Below are 19,462 nucleotides of genomic sequence, written 5' to 3' on the forward strand. Positions count from 1 at the left end.
AGGCTGGCTTGCCTGGCCGATGATGGTGCTGGGCTGGCTGAAGGTGATGTTGAGCTGGCTGGAGGTGATGCTGAGTTGGTGACCCTGGCTGGTGGTGATGCTGGGCTGGCTGGCCTGGCTGGAGATGATGCTCCAGCCAGGTGATACTGGCCTGGCTGCTTTTGATTCTGGGCTGACTGGCCTTGCTGCTGGTGATACTGGGCTGGCTAGATGTGATGCTGGGCTGGCTGCAGGTGATACTGGCCTGGCTGCTTTTGATTCTGGGCTGACTGGCCTGGCTGCTGGTGATACTGGCCTGGCTAGATGTGATACTGGCCTGGCTGCAGGTGATGCTGAGCTGGCTGGCGGTGATGCTGAGTTGGCCGGCCTGGCTGCAGGTGATGCTGAGCTGGCTGGCGGTGATGCTGAGCTGGCTGGCGGTGATGCTGAGTTGGCCGGCCTGGCTGCTGGTGATGCTGGGCTGGCTGGCCTGGCAGGAGGCGTGTGGAGTGCGGCGTTCAGAGTGTCCTGCAGCAGTCAGAATGTTTCACTAACCTACATGCTCCACTGATGTGTCCCTCCATGCTCAGCTTCAGCCGGAGCTGGTGCTGAGCATAGAGGGACACGTTGCAGGAGCTTGTAGGTGGGTTAACATGCTAATCTCTGCACCGCACACAGGTAAAAAGGGAGAACTGAGGCGGAGCATAGAGATAGTAGCGCTGGCCTGGCTGCTGCACTATAGCAACGGACGCTGGTGCTGCTACCAATTCAGGGCATCATGATGGGCACTAAGTGGAGATTCCGTGAAATGCCCCAAATCTTCTGCCCTAATGATGGTCCTGATCCCTAATGCACTTCAAGCAGTACATTACTGCATGACAAGTGCATTAACAGAGGCAGCAAAGCATACTTTTTATTGGCTGTATGCTTCACTGTATGCCACCTAAAGGTTGTATAATGAGTGGTGCAACTGTTTTATTCCATTTATTCCAAGATATGCAAAAGGCAGTATTTAAAAAAATGCATTTCCAGGACAACTACTGTAAAATAAAGAGTGGTTTCATTACCTTGTATCAAAGTTCATATGGGGACTAGTACACAGTAAATAACACAATGTCTTCCCAGCCATTACCAAAACGCAAATAAATACCTGGCAAATATTTTAACACTTTACCCACTTTAAAAATAAAAAAATAATCATTTTTTTTTACCTGCAGTTGCACTTTAAAGTGTACCTGAGACTAACAAAAAGAAATGTTTTATACATGCCTGGGGCTTCCTCCAGCCCCCTGATTAGTCTCTTTCCACCTACAGCCTCCGCAATCCTGCCCAGTAATTTGGCCAGTTGCGGCATTTGCAGTCCCCGTTGCATATCCCCCGTTGCGCTCCCGCAGCCGGGATTGTTCTGCGTCTGAAGATGTAATAATCTGGTAGCGTCTCTTCAGAAGTGATAAGGAGAAGTCACCGCTCAACTGCACTGTGGAAAGCAGGGCTGGGCCATAGGCAGACAGGCCAATGTGCTGGAACAAGAGACGAAAAGATGTGGTCCGCAGCAAGGTCTCTCCACAGAAATCTATAGTTTATTTAGGACGTATCCTCACAGCTGATGAAAGGTACAAAGGCTGAGCCTTTGTACCTTTCATCTGCTGTGAGGGTACGTCCTAAATAAACTATAGATTTCTGTGGAGAGACCTTGTTGCGGACCACATCTTTTCGTCTCTTCAGAAGGCAGGATTCTTTACTGGGTTATTCAGAATAAGAGCAAGGCTGAAATGGATTAACCATTCATTTCATTATGAAATCATGCATAAAAATATTTTAAAAAATTGTCAACATCTAACCAGGGCTCTAAAATTGCTACAAAAATCATCTAACTCCGACTCCTCCGTTTATAAAACCACTGACTCCAGGTATCCAAAAAATTGCTCCTCCTCCTTGACTCCACAGCCCTGCATATAACAATGAACAAAATTTGCATAGCTAAAAGCCTAGGAATCTGCCTCCATGGGTTGCGTCTGTGTCTGGCGCCAAGGGACCTCGCAGGCTACAGGGGGCTGGAGGAAGCCCCAGGTAAGAGCAGTATTCAATTTTTAAACTCTGCTCAGAGTCTCTTTGATTCAGAAACCCTACTCCACCCATCTGGTGACACAGCTCCCCACCAACCTTTCCAAAAGTTAATAAACGTCCCCTGCCCTGCATTTCACGGCAGAGGGCATCAAATGGTCATGCAGTCATTCGGACCAGTTCACACATGTCTGTTGAGGTGTTGTCTGCTACAGAACAATTTGCCCAGTACAATTTTTCCAGACAGTGAACTGCATTGGCAGGCATCCTAACACTGGCCATACACTGGTCGATTTGGCATCGGATCGACCAACAGATAGATCCCTCTCTGATCGAATCTGATCAGAGAGGGATCGTATGGCTGCCTTTACTGCAAACAGATTGTGAATCGATTTCACTATGAAACCGATTCACAATCTGTGGAGCTGCTGCCGGCGCCGCATACATTACCTGATCCAGCCGTCGTGAGTGCCCTGGTCTCCGCTGTGTCTTCTCCGCTCTGGGCTCCAGGGCTACAGCTTCACTTTACTTCCTGTGCGCTCTACTGTTTAAACTTCCTGTCGAGACAGGACGCAAGTGAAGCCAGCCAGAGCCCAGCGCGGAGAAGGGACAGCGGAGACCAGGAGACTCGCGCCCGTAGAACAGGTAATGCATTGCCGCTAGCGTCGGTCGTCGGTCATTTGAAAGCCACTATCGATGCACTCTCGACCCGCCGGCAATCGAGCGAAATCTTCCGCACGGATGGATCGACGGGAACGATCGATTTCGGACGGAAATCAATCGTTCGGTAAGCGTTTGCGCAACGATTTCACAGCAGATTCGATCACAGTGATCAAATCTGCTGTATATCGCCGGGAAAATCGTTAAGTTTATGGTAAAGTGGACAAAATACTACAGCTTTTTAAGGCAAAGTTGGCGCCTTGCTTTCCTGCTTGTGTGTATTGAACTATTCTTAATAAATGCAATTGGTGTGAAGTGAAGAGAGAATGTGACTAGCTGTTTGTCAGTATTAGGAGTCCACCCTGACACTTGGGGAACACTTGATGGCTGCAGGGTACACCGATCACTTTTCGTGAAGCATGAGAGACCAGCGCCTATATAACAGCATGACAGAAAATACTACATAAAACACATTTTTAGTGCTGGCTCTTTGTAATGTTTTACTGCAGGAAGCTGAGATAAGCATCTGCATGCTGGAGCAAGTCCCACCTGGAATGCTGGAAGTCTGTGTGAGGAGATCAGCTGTTTGTTTTATCCCTCTGTGAGAGTATGTAGCGGTGGAGTCTCTTTCATAGGTCTGCCAAGCAAAATAAATGAAAAAGCCATTTTCTAAAAAATAATGCACATGATGTATAGAGGCGTGTAAAAAACCGAAGGAAGTGTAAGGGAGGTGATCACCCATTTCCCGTACAGCAAGGTTTAATCATCTACTTAGTTCATTTTACAGTTTATAATTAAAACTTTAAAAATGATGGTGCGTGGTTTGTAATTAAATATGTGTATGCTTAAAGGAAACCTGAACTAAGTAAATAATTTAAAATAAACGCATAATGTACCCGCAAATTAATATTACATACTAACCCCACTGTCAGTTCCTCTCAGAAGCTCACCATTTTCTTCTTACAGTGATCCCTTCCAATTCTGACAATATTTTGTCAGAACTGAAATATACCAGTTGCTGTCAGTTATGTATCAGCAGCTGTCAGTTACAACTGAATGTGCAAGGTAATGTCCATGTTTCCCTATGACTCAAGTGATCATTATTACAGTTTAACCACCCTGGCGTTCTGATTAAATCGCCAGGGTGGCTGCGGGAGGGTTTTTTTTAAATAAAAAAAAAACTATTTCATGCAGCCAACTGAAAGTTGGCTGCATGAAAGCCCACTAGAGGGCGCTCCGGAGGCGTTCTTCCGATCGCCTCCGGCGCCCAGAATAAACAAGGAAGGCCGCAATGAGCGGCCTTCCTTGTTTTGCTTACATCGTCGCCATAGCGACGAGCGGAGTGACGTCATCGACGTCAGCCGACGTCCTGACGTCAGCCGCCTCCGATCCAGCCCTTAGCGCTGGCCGGAACTTTTTGTTCCGGCTACGCTGGGCTCAGGCGGCTGGGGGGACCCTCTTTCGCCGCTGCTCGCGGCGGATCGCCGCAGAGCGGCGGCGATCAGGCAGCACACGCGGCTGGCAAAGTGCCGGCTGCGTGTGCTGCTTTTTATTTGACAAAAATCGGCCCAGCAGGGCCTGAGCGGCAGCCTCTGGCGGTGTTGGACGAGCTGAGCTCGTCCAGACCGCTCAGCAGGTTAACAGTGTGCTGATCAGGAAACTGTTATAGGGTAAGGCCATTTTCAAAATGGAGCATGGAGAATTCCATTGATCACAGTGGACAAACAGGACGCAGGAGATTGAGGAGTAGACTACACTGGAGGTAAGTATGACGTGTTTATGTTTAATTTGACTTTTAATTTTCAGGTCAGGTTATCTTTAAAGTGAACCAGAGAGGAAGCGCACTCATGTATTTTACCGTATATATCAGTGGAAACATTACAGAAAACACCTACCCTGCTCTCTGTTTCATTCTTCACTGCTCAGCCTGCTTGTTATCTGCCCTGATAAAATCCCAGACTGAGCATTCAGTCTGGCTTTGCTCAGGAATCATTATAGCCTAATCATTATAGCAGAGCCAGAAGGGGGCAGGCTTGGGCTTGAAAAGACATCAGAGAAGACAGACTCCGCTATAATGATTCCTGAGCAAAGTCAGACTGAATGCTCAGTCAGGGATTTTATCAGGGCTGCTAAGAAGCAGGCTGAGCAGTGAAGAAGGAAACAGAGAGCAGGGTAGGTGTTTTCTCTAATGCTCCCACTTATATATATGGTAAAATACATGAGGGTGCTTCATCTCTGGTTCACTTAACGACCGCCTAACGCCGATAGGAGTCGGCAGGTCACAAGTGGTTTCCCATGGAAACGACCGCTCGCGGCTCGCAGGCTAAATGTAAACACGCGGGGAAGAAATCCCCGCTGTTTACATCATACGGCGCTGCTGCGCAGCAGCGCCGTTAAGGAGATTGGCGATCCCCGGCCTGTGATTGGCCGGGGATCGCCGGCATCTGATAGGCTGAAGCCTATCCTAGGCGGCGCACAGGCAAAGGTAGAGGGAGGGAAGGGGACAGAGGGCGGAAATCGCTGCGGAGGGGGGCTTTGAGGAGCCCCCCCGCTACACGCAGCAAGCCGGCGGCGATCAGACCCCCCCCCCCAGCAGGACATCCCCCTAGTGGGGAAAAAAGGGGGGGGGGGAGTCTGATCGCCCTGGCACATTCACGATCTGTGCTGTGGGCTAGGGAGCCCACTCAGCACAGATCACCGCAGCAGAGCCTGGTCCTTAAGTGGTTAAGGGGAGGAAAGAAGCACAAAGACATCGGGAGCCCAGTCTGGTGTAGCATGTTGTGGTAGGTATGGTGAAAGTAATAGTATTGTAATAATACTCACAAGCAGGGTTGCTAGACAAGCAACCACTTAAAGGACAACTATCAAAGTTAATTAAAATTCTAAATGCCAGATATATTTCCAGTAATTACTAGCAAATAGCAATACAAAGTTTTTTTCCATCTTGTCATGTTTTATATGAAGAAAATTACATTTACAGAGAACAGTTTTCACTGTGGGCACTAATATGGAGGACTGTGCCCAGCACATCCAGCATACAGAAACATTATTCACTGACTCTAATACTGTGACTGGAATCTGTTCAGAATGATAGAAAGCAGAAATATACCTTCAAATGTGTGTAAATAATCATTAGCTGCAACTACCCCCTCCCCCCCGCCAACCTCTCTCTCTCTCTCTCTCTCTCTCTCTCTCTCTCTCTCTCTCTCTCTGCCTTGCAATGTAAGCAAGTAAACAGTTTACAGGCAGGTTACATTTCAGCTGTGCCTCTCCCTCCCCTCCTTCCCTGATGCCTACGGAATATTAATACAAACAGCTGGGTAAACAAGGCATTTTTTTCACCCAGGCTGTGATGAGACCTCTGAAAAGCTTTATAGTGTTGCTGGCTAAAAGCTATAGGTATGTGGAGTTTACAGAAAAAAACATGTCTGATAGTTCTTTTGTGGAAGTGTTTTTGCGGCTACCTATAAAGCTGGCTAAACACCTGGCTCACCATATATCTGGCTAATCACCTGGCTCACTATATATCTGGCTAATCACCTGGCTCACTAAATATCTGGCTAATCACCTGGCTCACTATATATCTGGCTAAACACCTGGCTCACTATATACCTGGCTATACATCTGGCTAACTATACTTGGTGCACATCTGGCTAACTATACCTGGCTATACATTTGGCTACCTATACATCTGAGTCTTATACTCACCATTGGCGTGCTGATCCCTCGTCGCGTACCTCTGATAACTTCCCCAGTGCCTCCTTTCATGTCCCTTAGCGGATTTTGCTTCTCCCTCGGCGATCACCTGTCCCCCGTCGATCGGCGCTGATGACACCAGGGTCACACAGCGTCATCAACATCTTGCAGCAAACACTTTTTTTATTGAATTTAATACAATAACCTGTATTGAATTCAATATAAAAAAAATGATTGCAAAAAAAAAAAATGGTTGAAAATTATTGGAAATTAATTGAAACACTTTTTGCACGGAAATCCTGGGGAAATTGAACTCCAGGGTGGTTAATGAACACCTAACGACCGCACTATGTATTCATTTTTCTTGTGGGGTGTCTTTGTGAATACTACTTTCTCACTTGGAGTTTGCTGTTCCATAAGCCATCGGTAATCTGCCGCACTTTTTCTCTCCTACAGCTAATGACTTTCTTATCTAAACCTAAGTTTATGACTGTTTTTTTTTTCTTGCTAGCCAGCAGTGATCTGTGCTTCAGTTAACACTTTCCTGACTCATTATAAGATCTGTCCTTCCATTGTTTTAAGTGCTAAATTGTCACTATTTAAAGGACACCTGAGCTGACACTACATCTATACCAGCCTATGTAGTTTAGGATCCTTCTAATTACCTGTAGCAGTAGAGCATTGTACCATATTAGCCATGAGTGAAAGCAGAAAGTTGTCCTGTAGTTGACCATTGTTCTCCCAAGTCCTCTTCATCTCCTCTAAATCCTGGCCTGATGGCCATATGAATAATGCCATGTGACTGTTGGATAGCATTTGGTGTACACACACTGTACTCTGAGTTGGAGGACTCAGGAGCACTGGGGTCAACAGCAGAAATTAGGGGAGATGAATATAGTTCTAGTGAGAGGGGACTGCTAGGGATTGTTATAAGGGTCCACAATTTAGGTGACACTGTATAGGAGGTAAGTGGGCACTATAAATTGGAGGCACTAAAATGGAGGGGCCACTATAAGGGGGTCATTGGGTGGGTAGGGGGTCAGAAGGTGGATACTATTCAGGGAGAAAGAAAAGTTAGACATATTGACTGGGGCATTTACTGGGGGCACCATAACTGGAAGGAAAAACAGGAGCTAAGCATGGGGGCTGCTAGCAGAAAATAAGCTCCTACCTAATTTAACTACACATACATTTAAGACCTCCCTCTTCCACTAAATAAAACAACCAAATAACCCCCTTATTAACTTCATCTCTATTGTTACCATTTATTTGTGTTTTGTTTCGTTTTCTTTAGTAATTGTTAAAGCAGAAAAAGTACACAAAGCAAATACAGCTGTCTTTTTTTAGAATGATGTATTATCACCATATATTGGATGCAGGCAAGGCCAGTACATTTGTTATAGGGTCGTGGGCGCTCCCTTGGCTTTGATACTAGTAAAGTTGTACACAGCAAATTTACCAGCCTGTTAGCATCAGATCCATTGTACCAGCAACATCTTTTAGGGCTGGTTCACACGGGCGTCTGCTGAGCTTTCGCTTGGCATTGCGTTCAAACGCCAGCGTTTAAACGCCAGCGTTTAAAAGCTAGCTTTTGAAGGCTTTTGGGAAGTGTTCAAGGCTAGCAGTTCTGGTCTCTGCTATTTTTTCCTGGCTATTACCGCCTCTGAAAGCAGCATGTTGCTTTCGAGACTAGACGCAACGCCAGGATCTACCGCCAGGCTTTCATGAAAGCCTGCAAAAGCCAGCTCTAAACGCTCCCATTCACTTGCATGGGATGGCAGTAGATCCCAAAAAAAGCTGCGTCTGAAACGCCGCGTTAAACGCCACAAAAACGCCCGTCTGAACCAGCCCTTAAGTGTTAAAATAGACGTGACAACTGGCTGGATACAGTCTATGGCATTTACCTACAGTAGCGCTGTTTATTTTAATGTGGACCTAAGCCCTGCTGAGATTAATTCTCCACATCCAGTATAAAATAGGCTAGGCAGAACCTGCTCACAAAAATCACTGGCTTATTTTTCAGGATTCAAAATAAAAGTTTTCTTCCTTATAGAAGAACTGTAGGGAAAGTAACTTAATGAATAAAATTGCATATTTTTTACAATATTAATTTATAGATTTAGTGATTGTTTCCTCATTGTAAAATCTTTCCTCTCCCTGATTTACATTCTGACATTTATCAGTGGTGGTGACATCTTTAGTTCTGCCAGGTGATCTGCATAGAATGTTCATTTACTTATAGTTGTATGCAGAGATGGAGATACTGCTTACTTGGCAGTTGGAAACAGCCGTCCTTTTCAGGACCTTGGTCATGACATCACACTGTGGGAGGGGTTCATCAGCCATACAGACCCGCCTGATGATCTATTAGAGAAAAGGTAAAAAATTCTCGTGGGAAAGGGGGTATCAGCTACTGATTGGGATGAAGTTCACTTACTCCATTGGCTTATGGGAAATTGTGCATAATTTAAAATATTGATAAAAAATATACTGTATATTAGTTGTGGCACGCAGCAACAATATTATTGCTCTATTAAAGGAGACATAGCTGAAAAGTCAAACTTTCTCTAGTCCATAAGGGGCTTGTGTGTGTAGCCTCTATGTCCCATATGCAATTCACTTTTCTCTTGAGTTTTCTCCTGGGCGACATTTTTACACCTTGTCATTAAAGGGATACTGTAGGGGTCGGGGGAAAATGAGTTGAACTTACCCGATGCTCCGGCCCCGCCTCCAGTTCACTTCTGGAATTTCTGACTTTAAAGTCAGAAAACCACTGCGCCTGCGTTGCCATGTCCTCACTCCCGCTGATGTCACCAGGAGTGTACTGCGCAGACACAGACCATACTGGGCCTGCGCTGTGCGCTCTTGGTGACATCAGCAAGATCGAGGACACAGCAACGCAGGCGCAGTGGTTTTCAGACTTTAAAGTCTGAAATTCCAGAAGTGAACCGGAGGCGGGGCCGGAGCATCGGTGAGTGGCTACGCCAACACAGGATGTCTGCGGGGGACCGTTAGAAGCCCCGGGTAAGTTCAACTCATTTTCCCCTGACCCCCCCCCTACAGTATCCCTTTAACCACTTGCTGACCGCACGCTTATACCGTGCGTCGGCAAAGTGACAGCTGCAGGACCAGCGACGCAGTACTGCGTCGCCAGCTGCAGGCTGATTAATTAGGAAGCAGCCGCTCCCGCGAGCGGCTGCTTCCTGTCAATTCACGGCGGGGGGCTCCGTGAATAGCCTGCGGGCCGCCGACGGCGGCTCGCAGGCTAAATGTAAACACAAGCGGAAATAATCCGCTTTGTTTACATTGTACGGCGCTGCTGCGCAGCAGCGCCGTAAGGCAGATCGGCGATCCCCGGCCAATCAGCGGCCGGGGATCGCCGCCATGTGACAGAGGACGTCCTGTCACTGGCTGCACAGGACGGATAACGTCCTGTGCAGCCCGGATCACTGGGGGGACAGGTAGGAGAGGGAGGGGGAGGGAATGTCGCCGCGGAGGGGGGCTTTGAGGTGCCCCCCCCCCCCCCCCCCGCAACATGCCACCAGCAGGAGCGATCAGACCCCCCCTGCACATCATCCCCATAGGGGGGAAAAAAGGGGGGCGATCTGATCGCTCTGCGTGCCCTCTGATCTGTGCTGGGGGCTGCAGAGCCCACCCAGCACAGATCCCTTCAAACAGCGCTGGTCCTTAAGGGGGGGTAAAGGGTGGGTCCTCAAGTGGTTAAGTGTGTGTTAAATTAAACGACCAGCAAGCAAGAAAATACTCAATATAATGTTGATAGTACTTTTTCACCAACGTTTAGGTCCTTTTTCAATTGTAAAATGCTTAAAAGTTATTTTAAAGCGAATATGAAAATTATGAGAGAAAAAGTGAATTGCATATGGGCCCAGGTGTGAAGTAGTTACAGTAAATTAAGACAAAGCAGGACAGCTATGAAGAAGATATAATTGAATCAGTTAGTTACGTGTCTCAGGTATGGATGATATTGTTAATTTGTAGCTGACTGTTCAGCTGATTGCTGATTTATTTATTTTTTTTGCTAATAGCCTCGTTTTATGGTGAAAGTTATGTGGCCTTAAAGACAGTGGAATCCTTCTCCAAGTTATCCCTTCAGTTACGATTCCGAACCAGCAAGTCAGATGGATTGCTTTTCATGGCAGCCGGAAAGAATCACTACTATGTAGTTGAGTTACATAAGGGTCATATACAGGTAAGTCTTGGATAGGACAGGCTTAGGCCTTGTTCTCACTTTACACAGTTCCATATAGTTTCATGAGCCATACACATACTTTATATATACATACTAATGAAGTATTATTATTATTTAATATTTATATAGTGCCAACATCTTCTGCAGCGCTGTGAAGAGTTTTACCACTTAATTGTCGTCCAGAGTGGCTCATAATCTAATCCCTACCATAGTCATATGTCTATGTATGTATAGTGTAGTGTATGTATCATAGTCTAAGGCCAATTTAGGAGGTACACTGCACTGCACTATACTACACCAACCCCTGCTGCCCCACCAGTAACACTACACTAACCCCTGCTGCCTCACCAGTACCACTACACTACTCTAACCCTTGCTGCCCCACCAGTACACTACACTACTCTAACCCTTACTGCCCCTACCAGCTACACTGCACTACACTAACCCTTGCTGCCCCCACCAGCTACACTACACTACACCAACCCCTGCTGCCCCCACCAGCTACACTACACTGCACTAACCCCTTCTGCCCCCACCAGCTACACTGCACTACACCAACCCCTGCTGCCCCCGCCAGCTACACTGCACTACACTACACTATCCCCTGCAGCCACACCAGCAAGACCAAATACCCTACACTAACCCCTGCTGCCCCCACCAGCTACACTGCACTACATCATCCCCTGCTGCCCTGATCCAGCTACACTGCACTACACTAACCCCTGCAGTCACACCAGCAAGACTAAATACCTTACACTAACTCCTGCTGCCACCAGCTACACTACGCTATCCCCTGATGCCCCAACAGTAACACTACACTAACCCCTGCTGCCCCCACCAGCTACACTACACTAACCCTTGATGCCCACCAGTAACAATACACTACACTAACCCCTGCTTCACCGCACAAGCTACACTACACTAACCCCTGCTGCCCCACGAGTAACACTACACTGACATACACTAACCCCTCCCCCTTAGCTAAGCTAACTAACCACTACAACTACATAGTATATAATCTTACCTATCCAGCCTCAGTGGCAGGTATCCATCTTATGCAGCTTCTCTTTAAAATAGTATCAGGGTCTGGAGTGAGTGTCCATGCTGTATGGAATCCTAACAATGTGCTTCTCGGTCCATGGTGATTCCGCGGTGGGGCAGCAGCTGGATCCCGGGTGGCATAGCAGCAGCCACTGTAATGCCAGAGTCCTCCGCTCTGCCATGTTCCTTGCCCGGGATCTGTGTGATCCTAGCAAAGCAGTATAGCAGCAACTGCTGTAATGCTAGAGTCCTCCAAGGCCTCAATACTTCCTTGTTTACTAGTCTCACCCGGTGCACGTGTGCCACAGGTCAAGAGAGGGCGCCAGTAAACAAGGAAGTTCAGAGGACTCTGGCATTAAAGTGGCTGCTGCTATGTTAATCGGGATAGTGCTGCTGCTGCCCCACCACAGACTCGCCATGGGCCGAGAAGCACATCATCAGGATCATGTACAGCAGCAGAATCCTCACAGCGGCTGGTGATGGAGGACACGACTGCCCGGATAGGTAAGCGCTGCCGCTTGTAGGGAACACATTCTGACTATAAGACACATTGACTCCCCCCACCCCCAACACTTTTGCCAGAGAAAAAGTGTGTCTTATAGTCTATATAATACAGATTGGATTTTCAACTCTTAAGGTGGCCACACACCGCACAATTTTCTTTTCAATACAACAATTACAATTAATTTTTATGATTGATTGTAATATTTAACAAGCCTGACCAAGTACCACACATGTTTAATTTTTCCCCAATCATGAAAGCAAATGATTGAAAAAAGAAATTGACAATCCACCCTATACCATTTAATTTTCATAAAAATTGATCAGAAAAATCCACCACTCTTGATAGACTTATATAAAAAAATTGAGATTCAATCGAATTTCTCAAACAAATAAGCTTTCTGTTTTTTCCTGTACAAATGATCTTTATATCTAATAGCTGTAAAGTTGGATAATTTTATTGTATCGTGTATGGCCACCTTTACTGCGAGTGAAATGGAACAAACACTTGGTATTAGTAGGAATGATCTTTACATATACGTTCTTCTCATCATGTTACATATTGCTTTAAAGGGATACTGTAGGGGGGTTGGGGGAAAATGAGCTGAACTTACCCGGGGCTTCTAATGGTCCCCCGCAGACATCCTGTGTTGGCGCAGCCACTCCCCAATGCTCCAGCCCCGCTTCCGGTTCACTTCTGGAATTTCTGACTTTAAAGTCAGAAAACCTATGCGCCTGCATTGCCGTGTCCTCGCTCCCGCTGATGTCACCAGGAGTGTACTGCGCAGACACAGACCAAACTGGGCCTGCGCTGTGCGCTCCTGGTGACATCAGCGGGACCGAGGACACGGCAACGCAGGCGCAGTGGTTTTCTGACTTTAAAGTCAGAAATTCCAGAAGTGAACCGGAGGCGGGGCTGGAGCATCGGTGAGCGGCTGCGCCAACACAGGATGTCTGCGGGGGTCCGTAAGAAGCCCCAGGTAAGTTCAGCTCATTTTCCCCCGACCCCCTACAGTATCCCTTTAAGTACCCTTTAAGATTTGCAATAAAGTGTGTGTGTATTACTAACTTATGTCATCTGTTATTTTCTCAGGTTAAAATAAACTTGGCAGAGGGTGAGTTTGTACTTCCCTTTACTGAAGGACCTCGCTTAGATGACTTGGAGTGGCACTTACTGAAACTAGACCAGGACAGCACGGGGGTTACCCTCACAGCCGATGAACATGTCAGATCAAATGCCATTGTTAGCAGGTCAGAGAAATTCAATGTGGAATATGGCCTCTATGTTGGTGGATATAGCAACCTCAAAGCTCCTTATGCAAAAGATTGGAAGGCATACTTCAGAGGCTGCATGGACGAAGTGATTTTCAATAACTATGACCTGCTTTCTTCGCTTAGACCATACGCTGGTCAGAAAATTGTCCACGAGGTGTCTCTAGGATGCAGCGATGAGTTCTTTATAAGCGAGGATGATCCTGTCAGCTTATTTAGTTCCAAATCCTACTTGGCGTTCCCACGTTGGAACATTGAGGCTGAAGCCACTTGGGAATGTTTGCTCCAAACTTCGGTTGGAAGAGGTTTGCTGCTCTATCACTCTGGGAAAGGTGAAGAGTTCATTTCCCTTGAAATAGTAGACTGGATAGTAAGAGTAAGTGTTGGAAAGGGAAAAAACATAGCGCACTTAGATGGTTTAAGCATCACTGAGAATAAATGGCACTATGTCAAACTTAAAATCACATCAAGACATTTTCATTTGACAGTGGAAGGGAAAACTGTGAAAGCTTTACTCCCATCATATATTAATACACATGGTCCTTTATATATAGGTGGAGTCAGCGACTCTTCTCGTGATCAAGTAAAGCAGTTGGGTCTACCGTCGATTTCAGGAAAGCATGCTAAAGGAGGATCCTTTAAAGGCTGTTTTAAAAACATAAAGATGAATTCAGTTAAGCTGGGGTTAAAAAATGCCTTGTCTACTAAAGATGTTTCACCTGGTTGCAAAACTGAAGCTTTGTTGAGCACTGTTCCAACAAAAGAAGCTAAAACCGCCCTCTTGACAACAGAAACTTCTACTACTTCAGTTGTCCCCACATTTGTGGTAAGGAAAAATGAAAAAGACAACTTCCTCATTCTGAATAACTTGGTAGTTCAGGAGGGTGGAAGAGGCACTCTGCAGTCTAAACATATAAAACTAAATTTGAATTTCAAGGAACTTGGCATTAGACAGTCTCAAATTGTATTTAAAATCGTTGAGTATCCAAAGCATGGACAGCTGAAGTTCAACATCTCTGTACAACAAGAAAAGGGTACGTTTACTATGCTGGATCTGTGGCATGGAAGAATTACCTATACTCATGATGGTTCTGAGGGATCAGGTGATCATTTGAGCTTTTCTGTTACCACCACCAGCAAAAATGAGATGCCTTCCTACCTGCGAGGAGAAAAGCTGTATGCCCTCAATATAACTGTGACACCATCTAATGATGCACCAGAACTTTCTCTGCCAGAGGGAAACCTCTTCACCTTACTGGAAAACACAAAGAAACAGCTCACTGGAAATCTGATAAAAATTTCTGATGTGGACACAGAGCCACAGAAGCTTCATTTGGTGGTCCTTGGTAACCTCAATGTTGATGCTGGATTTTTAGAAAACGTGAAACAACATGGAAAAGCCATTACCACGTTTACTTATGCTGACCTGCTGGGAGGCAACATATTTTATGTTCACCATGGAGTCAAGAATGCCAGGCTTGTACTAAGGGTCAGTGATGGGGATAAAGTGAGTAATACAGTTGTTTTGAGAATTTTGGCTGTCCCGCTTGAGTTTAAAGTTACAAATAATACAGGAATCGAAGTGATACAAGGGGAAAGTGCTATGGTTCAACCCAGCAACTTAGCTGTCGAAACCAATGCAGTCAATCAGGATGTAGAAATTAAATATGACATTACAGAAATTCCAGAGTTTGGCCAGATCCAGAGACGTACTTCTGGAAATGAATGGAAGCCAACAACCTCATTTTCTCAGCGTTCTCTGGAACGAGACCGAATACGATATCTTAATACATACGAAGCAATCCAGGAAGCAAATGTGACTGAGGGTTTTAAATTTAAAGTTACCATAGCAAACAAATCTAGTGAAGAATTTATATTTCCAATTAAGGTTCAGTGGCTTAAATATACAGTGTCCAAAAATATACCATTGCTTGTCGAGAATAAGGAGATGACTATCTTTGGCACAGATAACCTACACATCATAGTGGACGGCATCAAGGTAGAGGATAAAGATATTTTTTATAAATTAGAATTTCTCCCCAGTAAAGGAAATATTCTAAGTAAAAATCAGATTTTATTAAAAAATGGTATATTTAGCCAAATGGATATCGTTGAAGGAAATATTGCTTACAAACTAAATTACCAACCTCAGGAGGATACTCAAGATTTCTTCACATTTCTGTTGTTTACAAAATATGCTCAGTCTAAGTCATATAATTTTACCCTTAATATTAAGGCAGACTTGAACAGCATCATTCTCACCAACAAAGGCTTGTCATTAGGGGAAGGCGAGACAAAACTCATAACCAAAGAGGAACTTTTTGCGCAAACCTTAAATAATAAGACATTTGGATTTGAGGTTGTGAAGAGTCCATTCCATGGTAAACTCAAGCTGATTAATTTTTCTGCTTCCCTTGCGAGTAACGATAACATCACTTCTTTTACACCGCAAGATATTCTGGGGGAGCGTCTCATGTATGTGCATGATAACTCTGAAACCGTGACAGATGCCTTTGTGGTCCATGCTGCCTCTATAGCTTCTGAAAATGAAAACTCTGGCCGGGATGATACTCCAGTGCAGACTGAGTTTACATTTAACATAACTATAGAGCTGAAGAACGATGAGAAGCCTATACGTGTGGTTGATCAACTTTTTCACGTGGTTAAAAATGGTCAAAGGTTGCTTACTCTAGATGACTTGTGCTATCACGATCCCGATACAGATTTTGATGATGGGCAATTGTTGTATACCAGACGTGGTATTCCAAATGGAGATCTTGTCTCATCTGATGATACTTCTAAAAAACTTTACCAGTTCACCCAAGAGGACTTGGAGAAAAAACGTGTCCTTTACATTCACCACGGAGGAGACTATGGTCGCTTTGTCTTGTTTGTCACAGATGGAAAACACTACACATCCTCACTACTGGAAGTGAGTGCATCTGAACCCTTTATTAAAGTAGTAAATAACACTGGCTTGTTGGTTCAAAAAGGAAAAGCTAACGTACTAACTGCAACCAACTTCAGCATTGCCACAAACATGTATGTAAAAGGTGAGAGTGATATTCTATATGAAATAAGCCTTCCACCAAGACACGGAAGATTTCACAGAGGGAATGTGGTTGCAAGATCATTCACTCAAGAAGACTTAAAAAATGGCCGCGTGGCTTACAAACATGACAACAGCAATCATCTGACTGACACATTCAACATTACTGTGAAAATTGATACAGTGTCTATAGAAAGTGAAATTAAACTTCGTGTCTATTTGGAAAGTCATCAGAGACTTCCAACTATACAAAATCTCAAGAACATTATGGTGGAAGAAGGAAAGCCAGTCAAGATAACTAAAGACAAGTTGCAAGTGAGTACTTTTCATCAAATGCATTTGATAACTTTTAATCTGTGCTCAGTGGTTTCTGGATGGAGTACATCTATCAGAAATGGGTATTGTGTGTCCTTAGCTGGTTTTAGAAATGGGCATTGTGTGTCCCTAGCTGGTTTAAACCTTTAGCAGACAAATCATGTAAAACTTTATTTGGTTGCAGGGCCGACTTTTTGCTGCCGCTGGGGAAGTGTGCCTTCTTCGGCTGGGCAAGGTATGCAGGCGACTGAGAGCTTTTATAATTACCTGTCCAGACTGCTGGAATGGCTTCTTCCTCCATCGCAGCGGTGATTTAATCCCCACATGTCTTTTCGGTTCCAATCACGTGATTTGAAGTGATCCTCATCCAGGAGAACATGTCAGCGTTACAGCGCCACCTGGTGAATGAAGAGGGGCAATGGTTTGTTGCATCTTGCAATGAACACAGCAGAAGCATTTGTAATGTACCATGCAAGGCATTTGCAGTCCTGTCTTACAGAGTCCACTGCCACTTTAGAACAAGAACATGTGTGCCTTTTACCAGATGAATAGCAAGGCAGTTTACTGCTCTAAGACATTCATGCCTGTAGGAATTGTCCATTGCAGACATGCAAGAGACAAAACAAACATGTCAAATGCAAGTTGATGCGAACCACCTTATAGCAAATCATTGTAGGCTTCGCCCCTTTTATTTTCTGATTGCTGCCTGTCCTGTGAGAAATCGGGTGTGAAACGAGTCTAAATTGTTGATTTTATTCACATGCAATGTGTGGCTTAACGGAATCCCAAGTTGAGCAAAGCGTAGTAAGCTTTGCTTCCCTGGGGCTTCTTCCAGCTTCTAGAAGCCATTCTGGTCCCTCACTGCAGTTCTGTCTTTCTCCAGGGTCCAGCTGTCACCTCTGTACATATTGCCATCTGGGTCGGTGTCTTCTGCACATGCGCACACCTTCCCACGCATGGTCGGAAGAATTATGCACAGTGCTGCTGTGCATGTGCAGAATGCTCCCGATGTAGGGAGCACAATTGCAGGAGGTGCGCTCTCACGTGCACAAGCCTCTGACCTGTATGGAGCTGACAGCTGGACCCTGGAGGGAGATGGAACTGCAGCGAAGGACCAGAGAGGCTTCTAGGGGATGGAGGAAGCCCCAGATAGGTAAAGCTTGCTATGCTTTGCTCACCTCCAGATTTCTTGTAAGCTATGTACAGATGTATGTTCATGCTGGATTCACATGCCTTTGAGCATTGTCCATTCTGGTCCCTGTTTTTCCCTTAGTCTCTGTAATCACTCATTGAAAAATTAGAGTTTGGCTAAAGACAAATTTTCAAAAAGGAAGAGGCAGACTTGTTGCGATGATCCCTCCTATTACCCTTCAATTTCCTCCTCTTCCCCACCTCATTCATTCTGCTTAAACTGAACTCTTGCACAGGACACAAGGAAAACAGAAATGCACCCTGTATGTATTTAAAGAGTTTAGCCTGTGTAATTCCACCTCATTTATGTCTAATCACTAGTTGTAATTTGATCCCTCCCCTGTGTCACATGACTGCCTATGGCAGATGAGCAGATAAGCCCATTTAAAAGTACAGGCTGTAAACAATATGTCTGTTTCCATGAATCAGGAAGTAGAAACTGTGCAGATTTATTTTAGGATTTGTATCAGCTGTAACAAAGAAATGTTTTTTTGTTTAAGGGTTATTATGCTGTTGTGTATCTTTTAGAGCAGAGAGGAGTTCTGAGTTCAGGTCCACTTTAAGGGGAGGAAATGGGAGGGTGATAGGAGGTAATATCACAGAAAAACTCAGATTTTTCAAGGAGTTTTTACAAGAGATAAGGATAGGAAAGAACAAAGCACAGAGGTATGTGGATACAGCATGAACATACCTGTGTGTTTTCATTGGGTATCTTTGCCTCTAATACTACAGTGGCTTGCAAAAGTATTCGCCCCCCTTGAAGTTTTCCACATTTTGTCACATTACTGCCACAAACATGAATCAATTTTATTGGAATTCCACGTGAAAGACCAATACAAAGTGGTGTACACGTGAGAAGTGGAACGAAAATCATACATGATTCCAAACATTTTTTACAAATAAATAACTGCAAAGTGGGGTGTGTGTAATTATTCGGCCCCCTGAGTCAATACTTTGTAGGACCACCTTTTGCTGCAATTACAGCTGCCAGTCTTGTAGGGTATGTCTCCACCAGCTTTGTACATCTAGAGACTGAAATCCTTGCCCATTCTTCTTTGCAAAACAGCTCCAGCTCAGTCAGATTAGATGGACAGAGTTTGTGAACAGCAGTTTTCAGATCTTGCCACAGATTTTCGATTGGTTTTACATCTGGACTTTGACTGGGCCATTCTAACACATGGATATGTTTTGTTTTAAACCATTCCATTGTTGCCCTGGCTTTATGTTTAGGGCCGTTGTCCAGTCTCAAGTCTTTTGCAGACTCCAAGAGGTTTTCTTCCAAGATTGCCCTGTATATGGCTCCATCCATTTTCCCAACTCTGACCAGCTTCCCTGTCCCTGCTGAAGAGAAGCACCCCCAGAGCATGATGCTGCCACCACCATATTTGACAGTGGGGATGGTGTGTTCAGAGTGATGTGCAGTGTTAGTTTTCCGCCACACATAGCATTTTGCATTTTGGCCAAAAAGTTCCATTTTGGTCTCA

General features: G+C 45.1%; 1 protein-coding gene across 3 annotated transcripts in view; it reads left to right on the forward strand.

Annotated features, from left to right (window-relative positions):
* LOC137528104 (chondroitin sulfate proteoglycan 4-like) overlaps positions 1-19,462 on the forward strand; it is a 157,990-nt gene that overhangs the window by 13,320 nt on the left and 125,208 nt on the right. For all 3 annotated transcript variants that reach the window (XM_068249395.1, XM_068249402.1, XM_068249389.1), the window contains exons 2-3: positions 10,446-10,609; positions 13,245-16,787. In XM_068249395.1, the coding sequence (XP_068105496.1) occupies positions 10,446-10,609; positions 13,245-16,787 (3,707 nt within the window). The remainder of the gene's footprint in view (positions 1-10,445; positions 10,610-13,244; positions 16,788-19,462) is intronic.

Source organism: Hyperolius riggenbachi, chromosome 1, assembly GCF_040937935.1.
Source record: "Hyperolius riggenbachi isolate aHypRig1 chromosome 1, aHypRig1.pri, whole genome shotgun sequence".
NCBI classification, from domain to species: domain Eukaryota; kingdom Metazoa; phylum Chordata; class Amphibia; order Anura; family Hyperoliidae; genus Hyperolius; species Hyperolius riggenbachi.